A 21059-nucleotide genomic window follows, 5' to 3' on the forward strand; every position below is an offset into this window, starting at 1 on the left:
GGTGCCTGGCAGGGCCGGAAGCAGCCGCCGGCCTGTCCGCCTCGGCCCGGCGGGACTCGGGCGGGTTCGGCTCCGCTCAGCCCGGCTCGGGCGGGTTCGGCTCCGCTCGGCCCGGCCGGGCTCGGTCCGGCTCGGCTCCGGCGGGCTCGCTGGACTGGACCCGACTCGGGCGGGCTCACCTCGGCCCGGCTCGGTTCGGGCTCCCGCGGCGGGGCTGAGGCGGGCGGGCGCCGCCATGGTGTGAGGGGCGGGGGCGGAGGGGCCGAGCCGGAGCCATGAACCTGCTCCCGGCCAACCCGCACGGCAACGGGCTGCTCTACGCCGGCTTCAACCAGGACCACGGTGAGGCTGCGGGCCCGGGGAGCCGGGTGGTGCCGCGGAGGGGCGGCGGTGCGGGGCCAGGGGCTGCCGCGGCTCCCGACCCCTCGCTGCGGGGTCCCGCTTGCGTCCCGGGGCTGCGGCTGCTGGAAGGAGCCGGGAAGGCCGCTGGCGGCGGGAGGGTTCAGTGGTTCTCGTGCGGTTTGTGTGCGCCCAGCGCTTCGAGAGCTGAATGGGGGCGTGGGTGAGGGGAGCAGCACCAGGACCAGGCTGGCTGGGCTTGCTGCGCTCGGCCGCTCACCGTGGGTGGCTCCGTCAGGCTCCTCAAAGCCTGTGCCTCAGGGGCTTCTTTGCGAACTGCTCACAGTTCAGCCCTTTCTCCGTGTAAGTACTCCACGTTCAAAGTGAGTGGTGTAACTGCTTTTTTCTTTCTTTTCACCTGGTTTGTGTTTTAAAAACTGGTTCACACTACTAATCACACTGGCAGGCAAGCACTGGTGCAACAGCTCCGGTGCATCCTTGGCTTATCTTTTCCCTTTGTTAGAGGGGAAGAAGGTCTGCTCCAGAAACGGGGTGCATGTTCCTCATCCTGCTTTGGCAAGACAAAAATAGCACCGGTCTTATGAGTAAGTGTCATTTTTGTGGAATAAGGAGTAGAAGCTCATCATTTTGTAACATCCTTTTGCCTTAACAAATAATATTCTTGCTTAAGACGCTCTTGCAGCCTCTGTCGTTGTAGACTGCAGCTCATGTACCTGTTGCTGACGCTGTTGAAGTCGTGTGTAAACATGAATTATTCTGTTGATTTTAGCCAAACGTCTCTGATGACATCTTGGCAATAGCACATGAAGCAGGTAATGAGGTGAGAGCATCTTGGCAGCTCTCTTCCTGCTATCCCATAGACATGAAAAGGATGGAATTGTTTGTTTCTTAGCAGCTCTGCACTTGTTTTCATCTTGCCTCTCCAATGGAGAGGGAAAAAGATTTTTGAGGATGAGCTTCATTTCAGATCTGCAGGGTCTGTAATGGAGCAGTGATATTTGGTGCTTGGTCTGTAGAGCTGTGCAAGAAGAAAAGTTTCTCTTTTATTGCAAAATACCTTTAGATCATCATTTTAGTGTAAAATTTGTTTGTTACAAAGGCTCCCTTAATTCTGTAGCAATAAATGCAAGACATCCCCCTTTTTGAAAATATATCACATCCAAAGCACCTTAAGGCATTTGTCTTGTGAATCTGTGAGCTGGCAGTATTCATGTCCCAAACCACCTCAGCTGGCCAGGCAATTGAGTGGTGACAAAAAACATTAAGAAGATAACACAATTGGCTTCTGTTTGGCAGCTCCTGGAGCTGCTCCTGGTAGGAACGATGACGCTGCACTGCAGGTAACTCAGTGACCTTTTATGAGTTTAGGGCTCTTGTAAAGTGCTGAAGGGCAGCAGAGAGGAGGGAAAGCTCCCTGCTTCCTTCTTGCTTCTGCTGGGAACAGAACGTGAGTCACTGGAGTGCTGAAGCTCACAAGTGTGGGTGTCTGCACGTAGTGCCACAATAACCTAATTTCTTAGTAATTTAAGACTGGCCGATCCCACAAGGATGGGAGAACAGGAGGAACCATCCAAGAAGTCTCTCTGGGGCTGAATCTCCCTGACTGGCAAGTGATAAAGCAGCTGTGGTTGTTGTGCCGTGGGCCTCCCTCGCTCTGACTTGAGTGATGCTGGTTTTATATCAGGTGCCTTTGCTACTTTTAGACCTTAAATTAAAAAGCAAAGAAACAATGTAACACAAGGAAATGGTAGTTGTCAGTTGTTTGAAGTCAGAATATTCTGATTTTATCTTCTTAATTTGGAGACTGTGAGTTCCTGATTTCAGATCCTTTCCTAATTTTTTGAGAAGGACACTAAAGTGCTTTTCAGAAATAAAGAGACAAAACATCGTAATAAATGGCCATACCTGTCAATTGCTGATTGTCACTCTTGCAGCCTAAAGCTGCTTTGAAAACTGAGGTGTAGGTTTGTTTTGGTGTGGAAACACTTGACTTATGTATTTACTCTTCTCCAGGGTGCTGGAATGTTGGTAGGCTCCTGTGCTCTTGGCTTTACACAGGATTTATGGTGCCAAGGAAAACCACCATGGCAGAAACTGCTGGACATCGTCGCTTCCCTGTGCTCCACTGCTGCCACTGTGGGGCCTCAGGCCCCAGAGCCTGCAGGTTTCTCTGTGCCAGCGTGTCCCCTTCAGCTTGTGGCATCTTCTAGGCTGGTCATTAATTTAACCCTTCCTTTTTCTGCAGACTTGGAGGAACAAAGCTCACTCTGGTCTCCCTGGCACTGTTAGCAAGAAGCACTTTTACTGTAGGAACAAGTGGGTCATGACTGTGGGTCAGGGCGATAACTCTGTAATCATTATGTGTTTTAAAAAAAGTATCTGAGTTATCTTTTGTCAGTGGCTTTTCAGCTCATCTATCCCTTCTTCAAAAAAGAGACATGCACTTCTTGTGGAAGGAAGTGAACCTAAGGAAGTGTTCCCTCCTCTGACATGGAAGTGACAGAGTGTTCCCAGCTCTCACATGGAAGGGCTTACAAGCTGTAGCCATCAAATTTGTGATTCCAGTGGAACAGAAATCAGTCAGATGGGAATCACCAAGCTTCAAAGCTGCTCCTGTAACCTGGAAATGAAGCAGGGACAGGAATCTTCCTGTAGGGTTTTCTTCTCTTGTTTGACTCAGGGGTTGCCGTGCATGAGAGCTTCCTATCTCTGTGGGTAGTGATCGACCACATGGGGAATTTCACTGTTACTCACATCCCCACGTTCTGCTGTGTTGTCTTCAGTTAAAAATGTGGATATTCCCAAGGCATTAAAGCAGCCCACGTCTTACTCATGAGGTTGGCCCTGCAGAAAGCTGTAGTGGTGCTGCAGGAAGTGTAAAGTGTGTGTTTGATTGCATCAGGAATGCTGCATTTGGGTTGTTAGGACCTTCTGGGATCAGCACAACTCAAACCTAACAGCACTTTCTTACTGCAGAACACCTTCAGCATCTCTTCCCTTTGACTTTCCTGGAAATACAATATGGGAGTAGAAAACCATTGCTGGAAAATAATTATATGGATCAGCTGTGAGGAGCAGATCAGTTCTCATCCTGTACAGCAGTGCTTCATGTGGAGGGGAAGGTTTCCACTGCAGTTTGCTCCCTGGCTGTCCCAGTGCTGGGAGATCACAGCAGCTCACACTTACAGAGCAAATCAATGCTGAGGGGGGAGGAGAGAAAGTCAGCAGGGTTCATATCAAAGCCTATGGCAATATGGTTGCTAATCCTCCTACAATTATTACATTCACATGATCTACTTTGTGTGTGTGTTTATCTATGTAAACAAGAACTTTGTGCACTTAATTTATTACAGTATCTTGGACAGGGTGAAGTTGTACCTGGGAGTCTTTTGGGTTAAGGGCATAGGTTTTTGTGTTTTGTCTTCTTCCCCCACATGCCCTGTGATTGTTGGAGTATCGAGTTTGGGGAAGGGTTGTGTTTAGACAGAGCTCCTCAGCTTTTATTTGAGGGGTTCAAATCATTGCAGTACCTAAGAACAGAACCAGAGTAACTGGAATTTACATTCCAGTACCTCAGAGATCTTTAACTGGACTTTTGGTACAGTACACACAAATTGTGAGCAGCCAACCTGCCCTCAGGGTGCTGCCAGTGACAGCAGCTTCTTGGTGGCTTGTCACTGCTCTGACTTCACAGTGGCATTTCTTTGTACCAGTGCCTGTGTTCACCTGTGAGCAGGGCAAGGGACTGGCAGCGTAATGGATTCCACTAAAGAAGCACATACTTCTATATGAAAAAGTAACTACAATTAATTTCCAGAGAGTTTTAATCTGGCTTCTGCTTATGTCCTGGGTTAGACTTCAGCTATTGGCATATAATTATTGGCATGGTACAGCAGTCAGCTCTTGTTAGCACAGTTGGAGAAGCTGTTTGATGAGCACTGTGCTCTGGAAACATCCACAGTGAAGTCGTAATCATGAGGTGAATTTGGATCTATTAAGAAAGGAGGGAGCTCACTTCCTAACTGTTGGACCATAAACATTATAATGCTGGTTTCCTGCACTCTAGTGCATGGCACAGGATCCAGGTGGGTTGGGAATTGGTTTCCTTCCCTTCTGTTGTTTTCTTACCTGCCTAAAACCAATACCAAGACATTTCCACCAGGCCAGCATAGAGGACAACTTCTCTGGAAGATTTTCACTAACAGAGCCTGTGAGTGCTCTTCAGCTTGAGTGTAACCATGCAGTCATTGAGCAATGCTTTCCTAACCCTCTGGCTCTTGCTTCCTTCTTGAGTGTATCTGGCAGTTACTATATATATGTGTATATATGTGCTTTTTATCACAGGATGCTTTGCATGTGGAATGGAAAATGGATTCCGAGTTTATAATGCAGATCCACTCAAAGAAAAAGAGAAACAAGGTAAAACACTTACTTATTACACCATGCTGCTCTGTGTTGGAAGCTCAGCCTTCTCATTTTTTCCTGACTGATTCTTGCTCAGCTTTCACTTTTCCATGCCTGGAAGGCTTTGAATAAAGCCTCAGGAAAGGCAGCTCCTGCTGGTCCCACAGGGACTCTCACTTGTGCCATTGCCCAGTCAAAAGTCTCAGTGCTGTTAATTTGCACAGTTGGCTGATGAGGAATTTGTCTCAGCTTCTGGCAGAGTTGTGTTTGCTGTTGCTAATGTTTGTAGCCTGAGTAGGAGAGGCATTTCCTGGGTATTTACGAGCAGGAGGAGTTGCTCCCTGCAGCCATCAGAAGTTGTTCTGCTCTCGTGTGCTGATCTGGATGATCCAGTGTGGCTGTAAGACTCCAGGCTTTTTCCTGGAGATCTCAGTGTAACATTTCTCATACTCAAGAGTATTGTCTGCAAGAGCACTGAGAGGTCAGACCTCTAATGCTCTAAATCTTACCTTCTGTGTATGCTTTAAAAATTTGGGAGGATCTTAATGTGGTAAAGGTACTCCTGTGTCTTAACAGAAGTCAGTAGATGAGCTGTGTTAACAGTGGAGCTTTTTATCAGAAAGCAAACAAAACTGAGTCAAAATATGGGAAAGTGAAACTGAGCCATGTCATTCTAACCCTAAATATAGGAAGTGAGCTGCTAAACAGGTTTCTCAGCACTTTCAGCCTGTGGTGAGAAAAGGATTTAATAAGAGGAAAAATGTACTTAAACTAACAATTCCTGCAAAATCAGGCACACTTTCACTTGCTATTGCTGTAAGGATTTTAGTCACTGTTCACATGGCCAAAGCTGACAAACTATTTTCTGCTCTTAACAGTAAATTCTTCCATAAGCAACATGCCTTGGGACTATCACTTGTGACATTGTGCTCAAAGAGTCAGGATTCGGCCTGAAGTCCTGTAGAGTTGCTTGTCAAACCTCTCCCTGCCTGCAGCTCTCGATGGAGATACTTCCAGGACTCCTGTGGTGAAAAGTTTCTTATGAGTCAGATTGCCTTTTCCCTGTGGATTCTGGGAGCTCTCACTGAACTGCCTGCGTAGGCACACCGAGATCCTGTTCATTGTTCATGTAGGTTTAAACCTGCCCAAGACACTCCCAGCTGGAGCTTGTCCCTCTGATTTTCTCTGTAACCCAGTATGAAACCAAATCTTGTTGCAAATGCTGTTTGTCTGTCTTACATCCAGGAGTTCCAAGAAATTCCCATTCAAGCAACGATTCAGTGCTCTAACACGGATTCAGAGCACATTACACATTCTTAAATTGTTTCAGGTCATCCCTTGTTAATACTGTAGATGTTTTTGTCACAGTGATAACACCTCTTGATAGCAGAATGTGCTGTCCTGCTTTAATGGAGTCAAGAGGAGGATCTGGTGCAGAAAGGGGTAGTGTTCAAGTACAACTGTTCAGGAAGGAAACACAGCACTCAGAAGTGCTGTTGAAGAAACCACAAGGGCTTGTATGAAATCCAGGCTTTACTGCTCCAGGATGAAGAACTTTCAAGGAATCCACATTCTCTGGTTTTTAAGGGCAGCCAGGGTAGGAAGATACTCTTCTTCTCAGGTGCCTGAGAAATGTCCTGGATAAGACAAGCTTTTCTTGTAACAGTGGTAAAAATTAGATGGCAATTTAACCAGTTCTGACACTTTCAAATAAAATATTTATCTTGCAGAGTTTCTAGAAGGTGGTGTCGGCCATGTGGAAATGTTGTTTCGTTGCAACTATTTAGCACTAGTAGGTGGAGGAAAAAAGCCGAAGTACCCACCCAACAAAGGTGAGCTTGAGGGATGGATCCTGCAAAGGCCTGCCTTGGCCCTGTGTGACAGTGCCCAGAGAGCCCCCACAGCAGGCCCTGAGCTGATGTCCTGAAGGTCAGGTGAAGGGGATGCTGCTGCAGGTTAAGTCACCGTGGTGCAGTGAGTTGCATCACTGCTGGTGCAGTGCTGACAGGCTGCTACCTGCAGGGACTGCTCTCCAAGGCCTGCTGACCTTCTCACAGCGAGCTCTGCAAGGAGCAGGAAGCTCCCTGCCTGGCAAGCTTTGTAGGAAAATGTACTACTCTTTTCAACTGCTGCATTAGTTCTTCCACAACCCTCAGAGCAAACGAAAAACAGCTGCTTTTCTTTAGAATAATATATCTTTATTGTCAGTTTTTGTGGTTGGAGTTGACCAGCTCCTGCCTGCACAAGTTACAGTGTGAGTGAGGGGGTTGATACGTAGTGGCTTGATGCCTTCTGGTTAGCAGGATGCCTGTCTGCAGCTGCTTAACCATTGGGTGGACCTCTTGATCAGACTGCTGGGGAGCTGCAAGTTGTTATAAGGGAGCTGTGGATCTTTGAATATGCCTTGATGGTCTAATGCAATCTCTGCACTGTTCTAGTCATGATCTGGGATGACTTGAAGAAGAAGACTGTCATTGAGATAGAGTTTTCCACAGAAGTCAAAGCAGTGAAGCTGCGAAGAGACAGGTGGGTACAGCAGAGGGGTCCAGACACCCAGCTTGGCTCTGTGCTCCTACTCACTTCCAGCTGCTTGTAAAAAGAAAAACATCCTGCTGTAACAGCAGCAATTGAAACAGGCTTTTGGGGACAGAGTATCAGGTGTAAACAGGACACAGTTTAAGTATACTGCTATGTGAAACCTTGGTGAAAAGCCTACAAGACTTCCTGGTCCCCTAATGTAGGGAAATATTCTCCTGTGGCTCCTGCTGGTTTTCTAGGTATGGAGGGGAGTGAAGAAAATTCCAGCAGATCCCTGGAGCAAGAGCAGCTGTGAACAGCTGGAGTCTGTGTATGCGTGGGTGGAGGGGCTGGATAAAAGTGCTTTGCAGGCTTATCATTGCGTGGCTGCTGCAAGGCTGGGAGTCTCTTGTGGGGGAGGGCAGGAAGAATGTGGCTGTTAAATCAGTTGAAAGACTTTGCAGGTCTGAATGAATGTTTGTGTCCCTGTTTTATCCACCCGAGTCACAGGAACTTCTGGTCTGTTTCAGAATTGTGGTTGTCTTGGACTCGATGATTAAAGTTTTCACCTTCACACACAATCCCCACCAGCTGCACGTCTTTGAAACCTGCTACAACCCTAAAGGTTAGTTGTACGTGTGGGCTGGGGAATGGAAGCAAGTTAATGTGTTCTTGACATGCCATTTATCTTCAGCTGCCTTAGTCAGTTCTTTAGAAGTCATTAAACACTTACTGCACTGCAGTCATGTCCTTTGGAGATGCTGTTGTGTTTATAGAATGGTTATTAGAATTTATAAATACTTGGCCCAGAAAAGCTGTTTCCTGTGCTCATGTCATAGATGAGATTTCTGCAGAGCTGTACACTTTCTTCTGCAAAGAACCTGTATTTTCACTGGAAGGTTAATTATAAACACAAATTCCAGTAAAGTGCATCATTTCTCTCTCCTAATAGAGCTGGAGGTGTTGAGCAAACTCTCCTGTTATAGCGAGCAAACGGATACTGTTCTTTTTAAACAGCAAGGCCTGGCCGTGGCTGTTGTTGAACCAAGGGGAGGGGCTCATTCAGTGATGGCAGCAGGAGCTGGTGAAGGGCTCTCTGCAGGGCTGGCAGTGGCTTGGAGGAGTGTCAGCAAGGGTGGAGCAAACACTTCCTGATAGTGCTGCACGTGGAACAAGGGGTGCAGGCAGTGCTTGATTGGTGGAGAGGACCAGCTCAAATGTCAGGAGGGTGTTTTCTCCACCACATCATAGAGGATTGGAATCCCCATCTCTGAGGGTTTTCATGCCTGCCTGGAGCAAACAGGAATTGCTGTTATGGAATCCCAGCCTGCATGCAGCTCCAGCAGCCTGCCTGACTGACAGGCAGGGGATGCAGCAGGAGGAGGTTTTTTCTTGTGCTGAGGTTTCAGGAATTCACTTGGCATCCGCAGAACACCTGGGACTGGTGTGATTTACCTTAAATGGGCCACAAAACATTACAAAGAAAAAAGTGCCAGTGCTGTAAGAACCAGGTTGAAACACAAATTAATAATAGTTTCACTGATGGAGCAGAAGCTCAGATGTCACCTCTGATAAACTCTTACCCTTTTTGAGCTGCTAAGGAGACCTTTTAACTTAAAATAACTTTAATGTAATGGACTGACTGGGCTGATCTGCAAAATCACCCAGATTCTGGATACCCACAATTGGATTACATTGAAATAAAGTGAGGATAGCAAGTTAAAATTATGCTACTCCTTTGCTTAACTGTGCTCTGCACACATGAGCATATGATGTTTTGGGACTAGCAATTAATGTAATGGCACTAACCATTAAAATGAGATTCAGATTTACTCCATGGGTGTTTGTTTATCCTGAAATTATCAATATTTTAGAAACTTACATTTGAAAAGTTGATCAGGTTATGGAAATGATCCAATTGTTCTTGTTTTTTTTTTTTTTTTTTTGTCTTTCAGGTCTCTGTGTCCTTTGTCCAAATAGTAATAATTCTCTTCTTGCATTTCCTGGAACACACACTGGGCACGTGCAGATTGTGGATCTGGCTAACACAGAGAAGCCTCCTGTGGACATCCCAGCTCACGAAGGAGTCTTGAGCTGCATCGCTTTAAACCTGCAGGGAACAAGAATTGCAACAGCATCAGAAAAAGTAAGAATTATGTCCCCCTGCCTCTGACTTACTGTGTGTTCTAGTCTAGTGAGATAAAACAGCAAGTCACATCCTTTGGAGGAAAGACAGAGAAATACCTAGTGGGAAAATCTGCCACTGAAGTGTGCACTCTCAGTCTTTATCTTCCCTGCTCCTCTGGGATGCCCAAACAGCCGACAGCCAAGGGCTGTGCCTGAGGTCGTTGTTTTAGCTGGCTGGAGCAGTGATTCTTCAGTGACATTTCAACACAACTTGGCCCAAGTAGTTCACGTCTTTGATGTGTTCTTCAAGAGATACTGTTAGTTTTTTTTAAAAAAGCATTGGGTGGGGGGAAGCTTATTTGCATTCTTTACCTTTATTATTTTCTGCTTAAATTCACTCCAAACCCACTGGCTAAAGAAATACTTGTAAATAGTTCAGTTGTACTGGCAGGCTCTGTTCTGCTCTGGCTTAGCTCCTGTTACAGAGCAGGACAGGGTGGGCTGCCCCCTCACACAGAAAGGGAGCGTGTGGCCACGTCTTCCACGGGGCTGAAGAGACAGGACACTGACAAGAACGTGACCTTAGGGTGCAGTGCAGATGCCCTGTGCTGGGCTGAGGCAGGGAGGCAAACGACACAGAGCTGCCTTCTCCCTGGGAGCCACAGAGGGAGCTGCCAGGGCATTCGTCTCCCCAGGGAACATCAGGCACATGGACCCGGCTCCCTGAGGCAAGCACAGCTCTTGCTGCCTTCTTCCACTCAGCTGAAATCAGTTTCTTAAGGACAAGCCAAATTAATCCAACAAGTCTCTGTTTCACATAGTTTCTACTGCCCAGCCTGCCACTCAAACACTTAAAAAAAAGAAAATGTATCCCAAGTCTCTCTTAAGCTTAATGATTTCATGTCTTCTAAACAGAGTTCTAAAAGCTGCCAACTCCATTGCTAAATAGAGCCATTATCTGCTGCGTTTGTATTAAACATTCCTTGTTTTGCATAGAGAAGAAGTTCAAGCAGCTTTTATTTTCCAACTGAACTAGGAGTCTGAGCACAGTCAGCAAACATCTCAAGCCTGTCTCTTAAATCAAAACTAAACTATGTTTACCAAGTCTTTCTCTGCTGGGTAGTTATTTCCTGGTGTGTGACTGGAGAGCTGCCTCTGTTAACCAGGTGTGTCCCAGGAGCTGCAGGTGGTGATGCACAGCCCAGTGTACACCCAGTCTTCATCAGAGGAAAGCAGCACTGATTTGTTGATCACTTTATTTGAGACACCCTGGCTCGTTCTGCAGCTCTGCTGTCAGGCTGGGTGGCTCCAGCTGAAGGACAGTTCCCACTGCAGTGTTCTGTCACCTGACTGGGCAGTGCCTCAGATTCAGATCAATACAGATCAGGAGTTTGTGGTAACTGATTCTTCTGAGTTATGTCAACTGAATCAGTTTTAAGACAAGACCAGCCACAGCTTGATTATACTTAATGGGAAAGAATTGCACAGCAGCAATGAAAAATGCAGTAGTACTGAGGGGAGCATGGCAGAAGTGACCCACAGATCCTGGGCACACTCTACACCAGGCAGTGTCTGCAAATCAGGGCCAGGGCTGCAGCAGTGTCTAGGAACTGCACTGAAAGTGACAAGATTGTACCCTAAAGCATTATAACATTGTGGTGATGTTATGGGGGGAAACTAGTGTTCTTCCCCAAAATTAAGAGAGGTTTGCAAATCTACCAAGAAGAAAACCTCAGCAGTGGGTGCAGGGGCATGCTGGTCAGACAAAATTTTAGGATGCATTCACAGATGTAAAGACAGTCTTCTGCCTTTCCTAATACAATGCTTGATTCCTTTCCAAGGGGACCCTCATAAGAATATTTGATACTTCATCAGGGCATTTAATCCAGGAGCTACGTCGAGGATCACAAGCAGCCAATATATACTGGTACGTTCATCTGCTTCTGTGCCATCTGTGGTGTGGCTGTGCTGAGCCCCTCGGCCAGCACAGGAGGGCTGTGGTACCCTGGCTGCCTCTGCATCTCCCTCTGGGCTCACTGCTGGGAGGAGAAGGCAGGAGCTGGGAGCTCTGTGAGGCCTGGCACAGGCTACAGGACCAGGGACAGAGCTGTGGCTGTTGCCAGGCCGTGACTCTCCTCAACCCAGGTGGGAACTGGGGAATACTGAACTTCCCACTGACACCCAGGCAGTGCCCTGAGGCACATGAACACAGCTCAGGGGGACTGGGGCGAGCTCGGGGGCAAGGGGAGCTTTATGCCCACATCCTTATGCAGGGGAGCACCCAGGGCAGAGGTGTGACTGTCCCAGGAGCAGGGAAACCCTCTGCCCATTCCCTGTGAAAACTCCCATTCCTCTGCCAAGCCCTGCTGTGGGGTAGCAGTTGCACATTCTGCCCACTCCTCAGAGCAGAGCAGTGGCACAGTGACCCACACCAGTGGTGTCCATGTCAGGGCTGCTGCTGCCACTGCAGGCCCTGTTCTGAGAGCTGCCTGTTCATCCCAAAGCAGCCCCAGCTCCTCCTGAGCAGCTGTTACCACCCTGCCTGCCAGGCTGGCACAACTGCAGCAGCAGAACTGTCTGTGCCAGGGCTGTGGGTCTGTCCCAGGAGAAATCCTGCAGCTGTCTGTGTTCTCTGCAGTATTAACTTCAACCAGGATGCTTCCCTCATCTGCGTCTCCAGTGACCACGGCACAGTCCACATTTTTGCTGCAGAAGACCCCAAAAGAAATAAGCAGTCAAGGTAGGGATGGAGCCGTTCTGAAGCCCTGGGGGGGTGGTCCTTGAGCTTTGAATTGCATTTAGAACACTGGCCATGTCACTCAGCAGCAAAATCTTCACACTGCTGAAAGTGGAAAATTTTATCAGTTGGGCTGGCCTGAAGCTGCAGATTTAGAAACCTCTGGTAATTGCCAAGTTCCTGCTGTCCTGTGAGGGGCTGTAGCATTTCCGTAGAGGGTCAGTGTAGGTTTTAGTGGACCTTGGATGAACATATGTTGTGGACACCTTCCTCTACTAAATATTAATCCTTCTGGCAGTTTTTGCAGTCACTTAAAGCCAGCAAGGCAGTTGTAGTGTCTCCCCTTCCTGCAAGGGGAAATTACTCAGGTTATCTGATTCTTACTCAAATAAAAAGCCAGTAAAAAATCAAGTGAAACCTGCACTTTGTTCAATCACTCCAGCAGCTCTGAATCCACCCTAGTCAACACCAACCTGTTAACATCTTTTTTGTTTTCTCTTTCAGTTTGGCCTCTGCCACCTTTCTCCCCAAATACTTCAGTTCCAAATGGAGTTTTTCCAAATTCCAGGTTCCCTCAGGCTCTCCGTGCATTTGTGCCTTTGGAACAGAGCCAAATGCTGTCATAGGTGAGTGTTGGAGGCGTCCCCAGGTTCTGGCTGGAGAACCAGGCTTTGAACTGTGCTGGCTTGGAGGGAGGGAATGCTCTGCTGAGACAGGGCTGAGTGTCCCTGTCATCCAAGAGCTCTGGCTGCTCCCACTGCCCACGCGGCTGGCACAGCACAGGGCTGACGGGGCTGGTGGCTCAGGGGTCCCTCCAGAGCACCTCTGTGAGTCTGAAGGACAGCTTATGCTGGAGCAAAGGAAAACACCTCTGGCACAGCCCCCTGACCCTGCTTGTTTGTGTTGCAGCAATATGTGCAGATGGCAGCTACTACAAGTTCTTATTCAACCAAAAAGGGGAATGCTCAAGGGATGTGTACGCTCAGTTCCTAGAAATGACGGACGACAAGCTCTGACTGAGGGGAGGGGAGTGCACGGCTCAAAGCACTGCCTCGGCCACCCGCGCCTTTGAGGGACAGAATCTGAGTGCCCAGCACTGATCCAGAAGTTCAGCAGAGCTCATGGAGAAGCCTGGCTCAACACGATCACAAGCAGCTCTGAAGTAGTGGACTATATATGTTTGTTCTCATTTCTGCAAGTATTCATCATTAAAATCTCTTTGGGTTACTGTCACCAACTCAAGTTTTCAAGATGTGGCTTTCAACAAGCTTGTGCCTATTGGGTTTCTCTTTAGTCTAAACTGTGACATGACTGTAGCTCCAACAAGAGTGCCTGCCACAGGGAAAGCTCTGCAGGGGCTGTCCACACCTTTGGCTGGCTTTAGGAAAAGGGATCTGAAACCAGAAGATTTTAGGCATTGCTTTACTTCCACTGCATGGCTGGGAGCAGGGGAACACTCTGGGTTATGCTCTCTCCACCAGGAGTCCTGCCTCCTCCCTCCCCTGGCACGGCTGAGGGAACAGAGACGGTGACAAGTATGAAGCAAGGGACACCTGTAGATGAAGTCCTGCTTGTCCTCTGACCTGGTGCCCAGGGCTGGGTGGTGGTGGTCGTGTGGCCTCTGCCAGTGCTGCTTCAGGTGAGGGATCAGCATTACTTGTCCAAGGTCCCAAACTCTGTGAAGCATCTGGAGGCACCTTTGGGCAAGTGCTGACCCAAGTCCCCTCTCCTGTGTGGGCACAGCAAGCACCCAGGGCTCCTGTAGTTGTAGAGCTGATTCCTTCCATAATCCAACAGTCGGTACTGGTGTGACAGCTGTGAAACTGCTGCCAAACTACTGCCAAACTGCTGCAGCTGGGAGGCTGGAGAGGCCATGGCCATGTCCAGCACAAGAACTGAACAAGGTGGCAGGAAGTTCCATGTCTGCAATGGCTTTAAACTTGCAAACTTGTCTTTTTTTTTTCCCTTTGAGCTGTCGCATACTATTGCTGCTGGCCCAGGGACAGGTAGGTTAGACTTGCACACTCTTCCCCAAAAACTGTTACCCTATTTCCTGCTGACCTAAGGCACAAGCTCCTAACCCAGAACCTGAGATAGCCCCAAGTTCGGCATCTGTGGCACTAAACACTGGGGCAGGGAGGTCTTGCTCTTCTGGAAGCTAATTTCACAGATGCTTCAGCCCTGACACTCTGTGACTTCAGTTGCAAACTCTAACTCTGACAAGTCCCTTTTAGTGTCATGTAACCTACTAAGGACTAACTTACCATGTTGATGTCAAGGTTGCATGTTGCTTTTATGCGTATTTAACCACAGGAATTGTTTTGCACACTTATTTGTAATATGTTATTTCTTTTAAATAAAAGTGACTAACTTTGCTGTATTCACTGATGGTCACAGCCATGGTTTCCATTGCTCCAGACTGGGGGAATAAACATGTGAGTCAATAGTGGTGGCTGGTGAAGGACAGGAGCTGAATCTGCTGCATGAGGAGGGGACAGGAGCACGTGAGCCACTGCCTGGGACGTGCACCTTGTTGTGTGTCCCAAAACAAGTCCAACTTCCAGTGCAAACCAGTTCTTGTTCAGCACTTACCTCACCATTCCCCCCGTCCTGGGCTGGACCAGCAGCAGGACCTGGAACTGTCATCTCCTGGAGGTGGGGAAGCGCTGCACACTGCTCCTCCAGGGCGATGGAAATCCCCTCTCGCTGTGCCGCTGGGAGCTGCTCATGGTCCCAGCACCTGGAAACGCCTGAACTCCCCCACCAGCCCCTGCCTCTGCTCCAACAGCTCTGCTGGGCCTCAGCTGCTGCTGCACCAACCCCCTGCCCTCCTGTTCCGTTATCCTAGAGCTGACAAGACTACAAACACATTTCTGGGCAACATTTAAACTTTTCTAAACGTGTAAAAGTTTTCCCTAAACCTCTGCTCCAATGTGGCAGCAGGAATGAAAATAAGACACCTGTGCAGGCAGCCAGCAGTGCTGCAGTAACCCTGGAATGCCCTAACACACCTCACATTTCTTGTGCTACCTGCAAATGGATGTGATTAGGTACAGCTGTTTCACAGGAACCAAATCCAGCACAGGACTGAGTCTTCCCAGCTGGTGCTGCCTCCAGGCTGCTCTGGCAGTGCTTCACCGCTTTGCTCGCTGCAGCACTCCTGTGGATGAATCTAGCCAGCGTTTGCACAGCTCTACAATCAAACGGAACATCGCTCAGTCAGTCACTCGTTGGGAAAAGGAATGGTGCTTTGAGGGCTGTGGGCCCTGTACCTGGCACTGATGGCCACAGGACCACCCCCAGCCCCCAGGGAAGCAGAGAGCTCCCACAGCAAGTGTAAAACCACGACTGCTCCTGGAACACAACCTATTGGCACCAGCATCTGCTCTTAAAGTACAGGGCTTAGCAGTTCCTTTTGTATTAAAAAGTAACTCAACGCCTTCTCTCCCCATTTTGCCACCTCTCTCCACAGTACCTGTGTCACAGTTCAGAATCCTGACAGGAAAACTAATGAGTCGGTGCACTAAATTCCACAGTAATTCAGGTGTCTGCCCGCAGAAACTGTGGAATGCAAGGATTGCTTTCAGAACCTTTAGGTAGTCACAATAAAGGAGAAAATAGAAGGTTAATCAGTGCAGCTGGAGATGTGAGACATGACCAGTTCTTACAGACGCGGGGCAGAAGGGCCGTGTCAGACACAGCAGCCACAGAATGCCACCAGGCTGGGGCTGGGTCACACCGCTCTGCCTGCCCCTGGGGCACAGTAACAATTGCACCACTTCACTGCCTCCTTGGTAAGCTATTTTCTGCTTCTTCCCCAAGGACTGTGTTTGTTCAGACCATTCAGACCGTGCTTTCTGTTCAAGGAACAGGCTCTGCCCCTTCAGCTCCAAACACCACAGCCCTGCCCAGCAGTTCCACAGCCATCCAAGGCTTGTGGAGTTGGGTTTCTCCCCAGCTCTTCAAAGCATTGCCATGAAAACCTGACCCAGCTTCTTTCCTGCTCCTTCAAAGCATTTCCCCAACTGCTGAGAAACAGAGACTGTAACCAGTGCAGGAAAAGGGGATGAGACACCAAACCCACATTCGTGACAGTGACTCCACAAAGTGACATCTCCTAAAACTCACTTATAGAAATAATGACCCATCTAAGGCAGACACATTCCTGTGCCCTCCTGTGTCCCAAACAGTGCCAAGCCCTGGCAGGGTGCAGCCCCAGGCCCCTCCATGCCCGTGGCTCCTGGGACAAGGCGTGGCTGGAAGGGGCACCTTGGTCTGGTGGGGCTGCCACAGAAGCTGCATTAACCCCAAATATACATCGATATTCCAAACACACTTGTTGAGTAATTTCAACTTAGTTAATTTGCTGAATAAAATTTAATTTTATTTAAAAAAATCTTATACACTATTATTCACCTAGCCCTAGTTGTGAACAGATTCTCACTTCTGAAAATAAACCACATTCTAGTCAATTCATTCAACACCAAATTAAATTACTAGTACTGGATTTTTTTTTCTTAAAAAAAGTATGTTAAAACTTTACTTTTTTTTTATTTTTAAAACCTCTAAAGAAAACGTTGCAATTGTACAGAAATGCTTCTTTTCAGGTTATGCTTTTTTTTTTTTAAATGCCTGTTATAAATCCAGCTTGTGTAGAGTTTTTTTTTCATAGTTTTTTAATGTATTATCTGCAGAGACATTGTAACAGTTCCATTGTGTGGATGAACACAAAACTTGTACACATTTCTCATATTTGGTCTTTAGGTAAATAGTTTCCAAAAGCTGCCTAAAATAACCACTCCAAACTGTTCAGTCCGTCATGAAAATACAGTTTTTCCTTTCGTAGCAGGAAAGGAAATATAAATAATGCATCTTTATTACAGAACAGGACAAAAACCAGCAGGACAAAAACCAGATTCCGATGGAGCCCGCTCTGGCTCCCACTCACCTGGCTGCAGGAGGAACTAAGACGTTGTGTGAGTTGAAGACTGAACAGCAGCCTTGTTTCAATTGAATTTTGAAATGTAAAGTGGAATCTATTACCACATTAAAGTGAGAAATTACCGATACATTTTAAAATGTTCAACTGCAGAACACACACTTAAAAAAAAAAAAAAAAAATTATTACCATAATCTGGTAGCCACTGTTAGAAAACCACAACAGCTACTGGTCATGGAGACCCCGAGGTCAGTGTCTGACATCAAAGTGTTACAGAGAAACGGGGCAGATTAATTTCTACTGAAGGGTGCTTAAGCTTAAAAATATCGAATATACCTCTGACAAGATAATTTTACTCTTTTTAAAAGGACTCGTGATAAAGAATTTTATCTTTCTAAATGAAGAACAGTCTGTTATCTTAAACATACACAATATTAAGCGAGACTCTTGTTTTACTTTAGACTGGAAAAATATGCCAGGGACAGTCAAAGTCAACACAAAGTAACAAACAGCAAAAGGTAGCAGAGAGAGAAACAGGTAAGTGCAGCTCTGGTCAAATCCATAGCAGTTCTTTATGTCAGTTAACGGCTCATTTACATCAGAGTTTCTAATCAGTTACATGCAAGCCCAAAGAAGCGTTTGATCACTACACATGGTAATAAAATTTGATTAAATTTATCAGGCAACTGCTAAAATATGAAAATTTGCAGATGTAATAAAGTAGCTGTATCTGAACTTGAACAGGACAGACAAAAGTAAATCATTCCGTTGGTTAAAAAAACCCTACATTCAGTTTTTTACCAAACAAAATTTCACATGAAAAGTAGTTGTGTGATTCCAAAGTTTCCGGAGTAGAAATGGAGTGATTTGAAATGTCAAAGACCCCATTGTTTTGCAAAGAAATGAAAATACACCTCAAAAATTTCTAATTCCACATGTGAACAACAAAATACTGCATATCTATCAACAACTGCATGGGTGGGTGGTTCGGAAAGGCTTAGCTGCCACGGTGTCGGAATGGCTCCTGCCTCTGTTCCCTTTAGGAATTTACAATCGGTTAAACCAGTCACACTAAGCGCTATCATGCTGCCGTTACACTGAGATCCTCAGTCCTGGGAAAAATCTGACAGATCCTGTTAAAGCTGCAGCCCTCCCAGCACACACAGTCCGTGGGGCAGGAGGGGCGGGGGCACAGCCTCTACAACAACATGGTTCTGCAGTTTGACTTGAAATTACCAAGTTTTAAGGCCACCTGTGTTGGGTTTTGTTTCAGTGCTGAAAGTTGAAGTCTGATTCACAGGGCCCCTTTCCCCACTGCGTGAGAACATGTTCCAACATTTTAGGTGTTAGATTTAAGTGTCTCCTTTTGGCACCACGGAGTTTGTTTTTGTTGGTTTTTTGTGGTTTTTTTTTTCTTTTTGTTGTTTTTTTTTTTTTTTTAAAAAAAAAAAAAAAAAAAAAAAAGGAAAACTCCCCTAAAGTTTCTAGTTCTGGCTGCCTTTGTCACTCACTGCCACGGGTGGGGTGTCCACGTTCACAGCTATGACTATGCTCTCTCCATCCTCTGTTTTGATACGTTTGAGTTCCTGCTGTTCCGACTGGTCTCCGTTCTGGCGCTTGGTGGGGAGCGATGCCGATGCGGACGCGTGGGTTGCTAACATATGCAAAGGACTTGCAGCAGCTGCAGAAAGGAGAGCACAAACCTCAGCACCCTGACCCTTGTCAAATCACATACACAATACTGAGATGTGCAATTTTACTGTACGATAAGAAACGTGAGTTTCTTGTGGACCCCAGAGCTCTCAGCTGACTCACAGGGACCAAGCAATGCTGCCAAGCTGTTCTGCTGAGAGCAGGATCTGAAAGCAGCTGCTTTACTGCACATGGAAAATGGAACAGGATTTGCTCTGCACTTCTTTCTTCTCAGATGGCACAAACCTTCTTTCACCAAAGACAAACACACAGATGTGTGTGTGAACACAGCCGTGTGTGTCACACAGACAAACACAAATCTGTTTCTATGGGCTCAGCTCCCACTTTAGATGCTTTGCCTGAGAATTACCTGGTTTCTTGCTGCTTTAGGAGTTACTGTAACAAGAAACCAGGACCTGGAGCACACCTCACTCCACAGCCAACACACACTGAGACAACAGTGGGAAGCATCACAAGTCTACTCCTGTGTGCAGCCACACTCCCTGCACACCCTGCAGCCCTCGGCTGCCGGGTCAGGGAACGTGTGGAAATCAGCTGAGTTTTCAGAATCCAGGAAAAAGAGAAAAATAATTATTCCTTACTTTTAAAAATAGCTTTTCAGTATATTTCACATGGCTCTCAGCTCTATTCACACATCCCTTCTGACACAGAAAGTGCACCTCAAGTCTGACTGTGATGCTTTTGCTGCTCTTAAGCTGGTAGTGAAGTGGCAGCAGCCAGAACACTGACCTATAAATGTCAGTGATGGCAAAGGAGTAAAAAGGAAATGAAGAAGATAATTCATTCCATTAGAAAGACAGGTAATGAATTGATGTAAGACAGCCCCAAAAGTATTTCTGTAAACATATGACAAAAAACCTCTCCTTCAGTATCAGATAATACCTAAACCAAAACTGTTAGAACAAGCTGTGAGGACCTGCAGCAGAGCAAGCCTGCCCGTGCTGGGAGTGAGAGGGAATGTGTGGAATGATGACAAAGCACTGCTGCCCACTCAGGCCCAGAGGGGAATGATGGATTCAAACATGAACCACCTCAAAACCTTACAGAATATTGGTCTTTTCAGTACAGGTTCAATAAAATCATAATAAAAAGTAACAGTTCAAAGAGCCAACCCACAAGCAAGCTCTGGTTTTCCTGTTGGTGGCTTCCAACAAACCACCTGGGAGCAGGCACCATTTTAGCAGCTCTGATTTACAGGAGCTCCTTTTAAAACTTGTTTCTATGCTGGTTTAACAAGGAGAGAGGATGGGTTGTCACCACTAAGTACATCCCTATAACAACCACAGAGAGGAGAGGAGAGAATGAGGAGAGAGGAGAGGAGAGAATGAGGAGAGGAGAGGAGAGAATGAGGAGAGAATGAGGAGAGGAGAGGAGAGGAGAGGAGAGGAGAGGAGAGGAGAGGAGAGGAGAGGAGAGGAGAGGAGAGGAGAGGAGAGGAGAGGAGAGGAGAGGAGAGGAGAGGAGAGGAGAGGAGAGGAGAGGAGAGGAGAGGAGAGGAGAGGAGAGGAGAGGAGAGGAGAGGAGAGGAGAGGAGAGGAGAGGAGAGGAGAGGAGAGGAGAGGAGAGGAGAGGAGAGGAGAGGAGAGGAGAGGAGAGGAGAGGAGAGGAGAGGAGAGGAGAGGAGAGGAGAGGAGAGGAGAGGAGAGGAGAGGAGAGGAGAGGAGAGGAGAGGAGAGGAGAGGAGAGGAGAGGAGAGGAGAGGAGAGGAGAGGAGAGGAGAGGAGAGGAGAGGAGAGGAGAGGAGAGGAGAGGAGAGGAGAGGAGAGGAGAGGAGAGGAGAGGAGAGGAGAGGAGAGGAGAGGAGAGGAGAGGAGAGGAGAGGAGAGGAGAGGAGAGGAGAGGAGAGGAGAGGAGAGGAGAGGAGAGGAGAGGAGAGGAGGACATACCCGCGCTGCCCTGCCCCGCCACGGCGGCGCTCAGGGGCACGATGTGCGTTCCGTTCTGTGTGACAGCTTTGATGGGCAGCTGGTGCTGCCCCAGCGGCGCCTGTTGCACGATGGTGACTGTCTGTAGGGGGGTGGGCTGCGATGTCTGGATGATGCGACCAGCAGCTCCTATTGCAGCATGGCTAATAGCAGGGAGAGGCTCCACTTTCACTGCAAACAGGAGAGAAAATTTGGTTAAAATTAACAAAGTGCTCAGGAACCACTTGGTTTCACTCAATCAGGCCTCAGTGGAAAACAACAAGGCTGCTGTTGTTTTATTACTCGCTCCAACATATCTGAGAAATTACAATTTGAAATCTTCAGTTTTAGCCAAACA

General features: G+C 47.4%; 2 protein-coding genes across 3 annotated transcripts in view; one reads left to right on the plus strand and one right to left on the minus strand.

Annotated features, from left to right (window-relative positions):
• Positions 1-141: 141 nt before the first annotated feature.
• WDR45B (WD repeat domain 45B) lies at positions 142-14529 on the plus strand. Of its 2 annotated transcripts, none has more exons than XM_053994484.1 (10): positions 142-342; positions 4705-4779; positions 6495-6596; positions 7203-7290; positions 7812-7906; positions 9237-9427; positions 11250-11335; positions 12047-12148; positions 12650-12771; positions 13055-14529. In XM_053994484.1, the coding sequence occupies exons 1-10, from the start codon at positions 276-278 to the stop codon at positions 13159-13161; spliced, it is 1035 nt and encodes a 344-aa protein (XP_053850459.1). In that variant the 5' UTR covers positions 142-275; the 3' UTR covers positions 13162-14529. The 2 variants fall into 2 exon arrangements, with proteins under 2 accessions (XP_053850459.1, XP_053850460.1); XM_053994485.1 differs by lacking the exon at positions 142-342 and adding an exon at positions 772-944.
• Positions 14530-17051: 2522 nt separating this feature from the next.
• Positions 17052-21059, minus strand: part of FOXK2 (forkhead box K2) — a 44629-nt gene continuing 40621 nt past the window's right edge. The window contains exons 8-9 of the mRNA XM_053994441.1: positions 20684-20893; positions 17052-18765 (exon numbers count right to left, since the gene is read on the minus strand). Of these exons, the coding sequence (XP_053850416.1) occupies positions 18569-18765; positions 20684-20893 (407 nt within the window). The 3' untranslated portion in view covers positions 17052-18568. The remainder of the gene's footprint in view (positions 18766-20683; positions 20894-21059) is intronic.

Source organism: Vidua macroura, chromosome 19 (genome assembly GCF_024509145.1).
Source record: "Vidua macroura isolate BioBank_ID:100142 chromosome 19, ASM2450914v1, whole genome shotgun sequence".
NCBI lineage: Eukaryota > Metazoa > Chordata > Aves > Passeriformes > Viduidae > Vidua > Vidua macroura.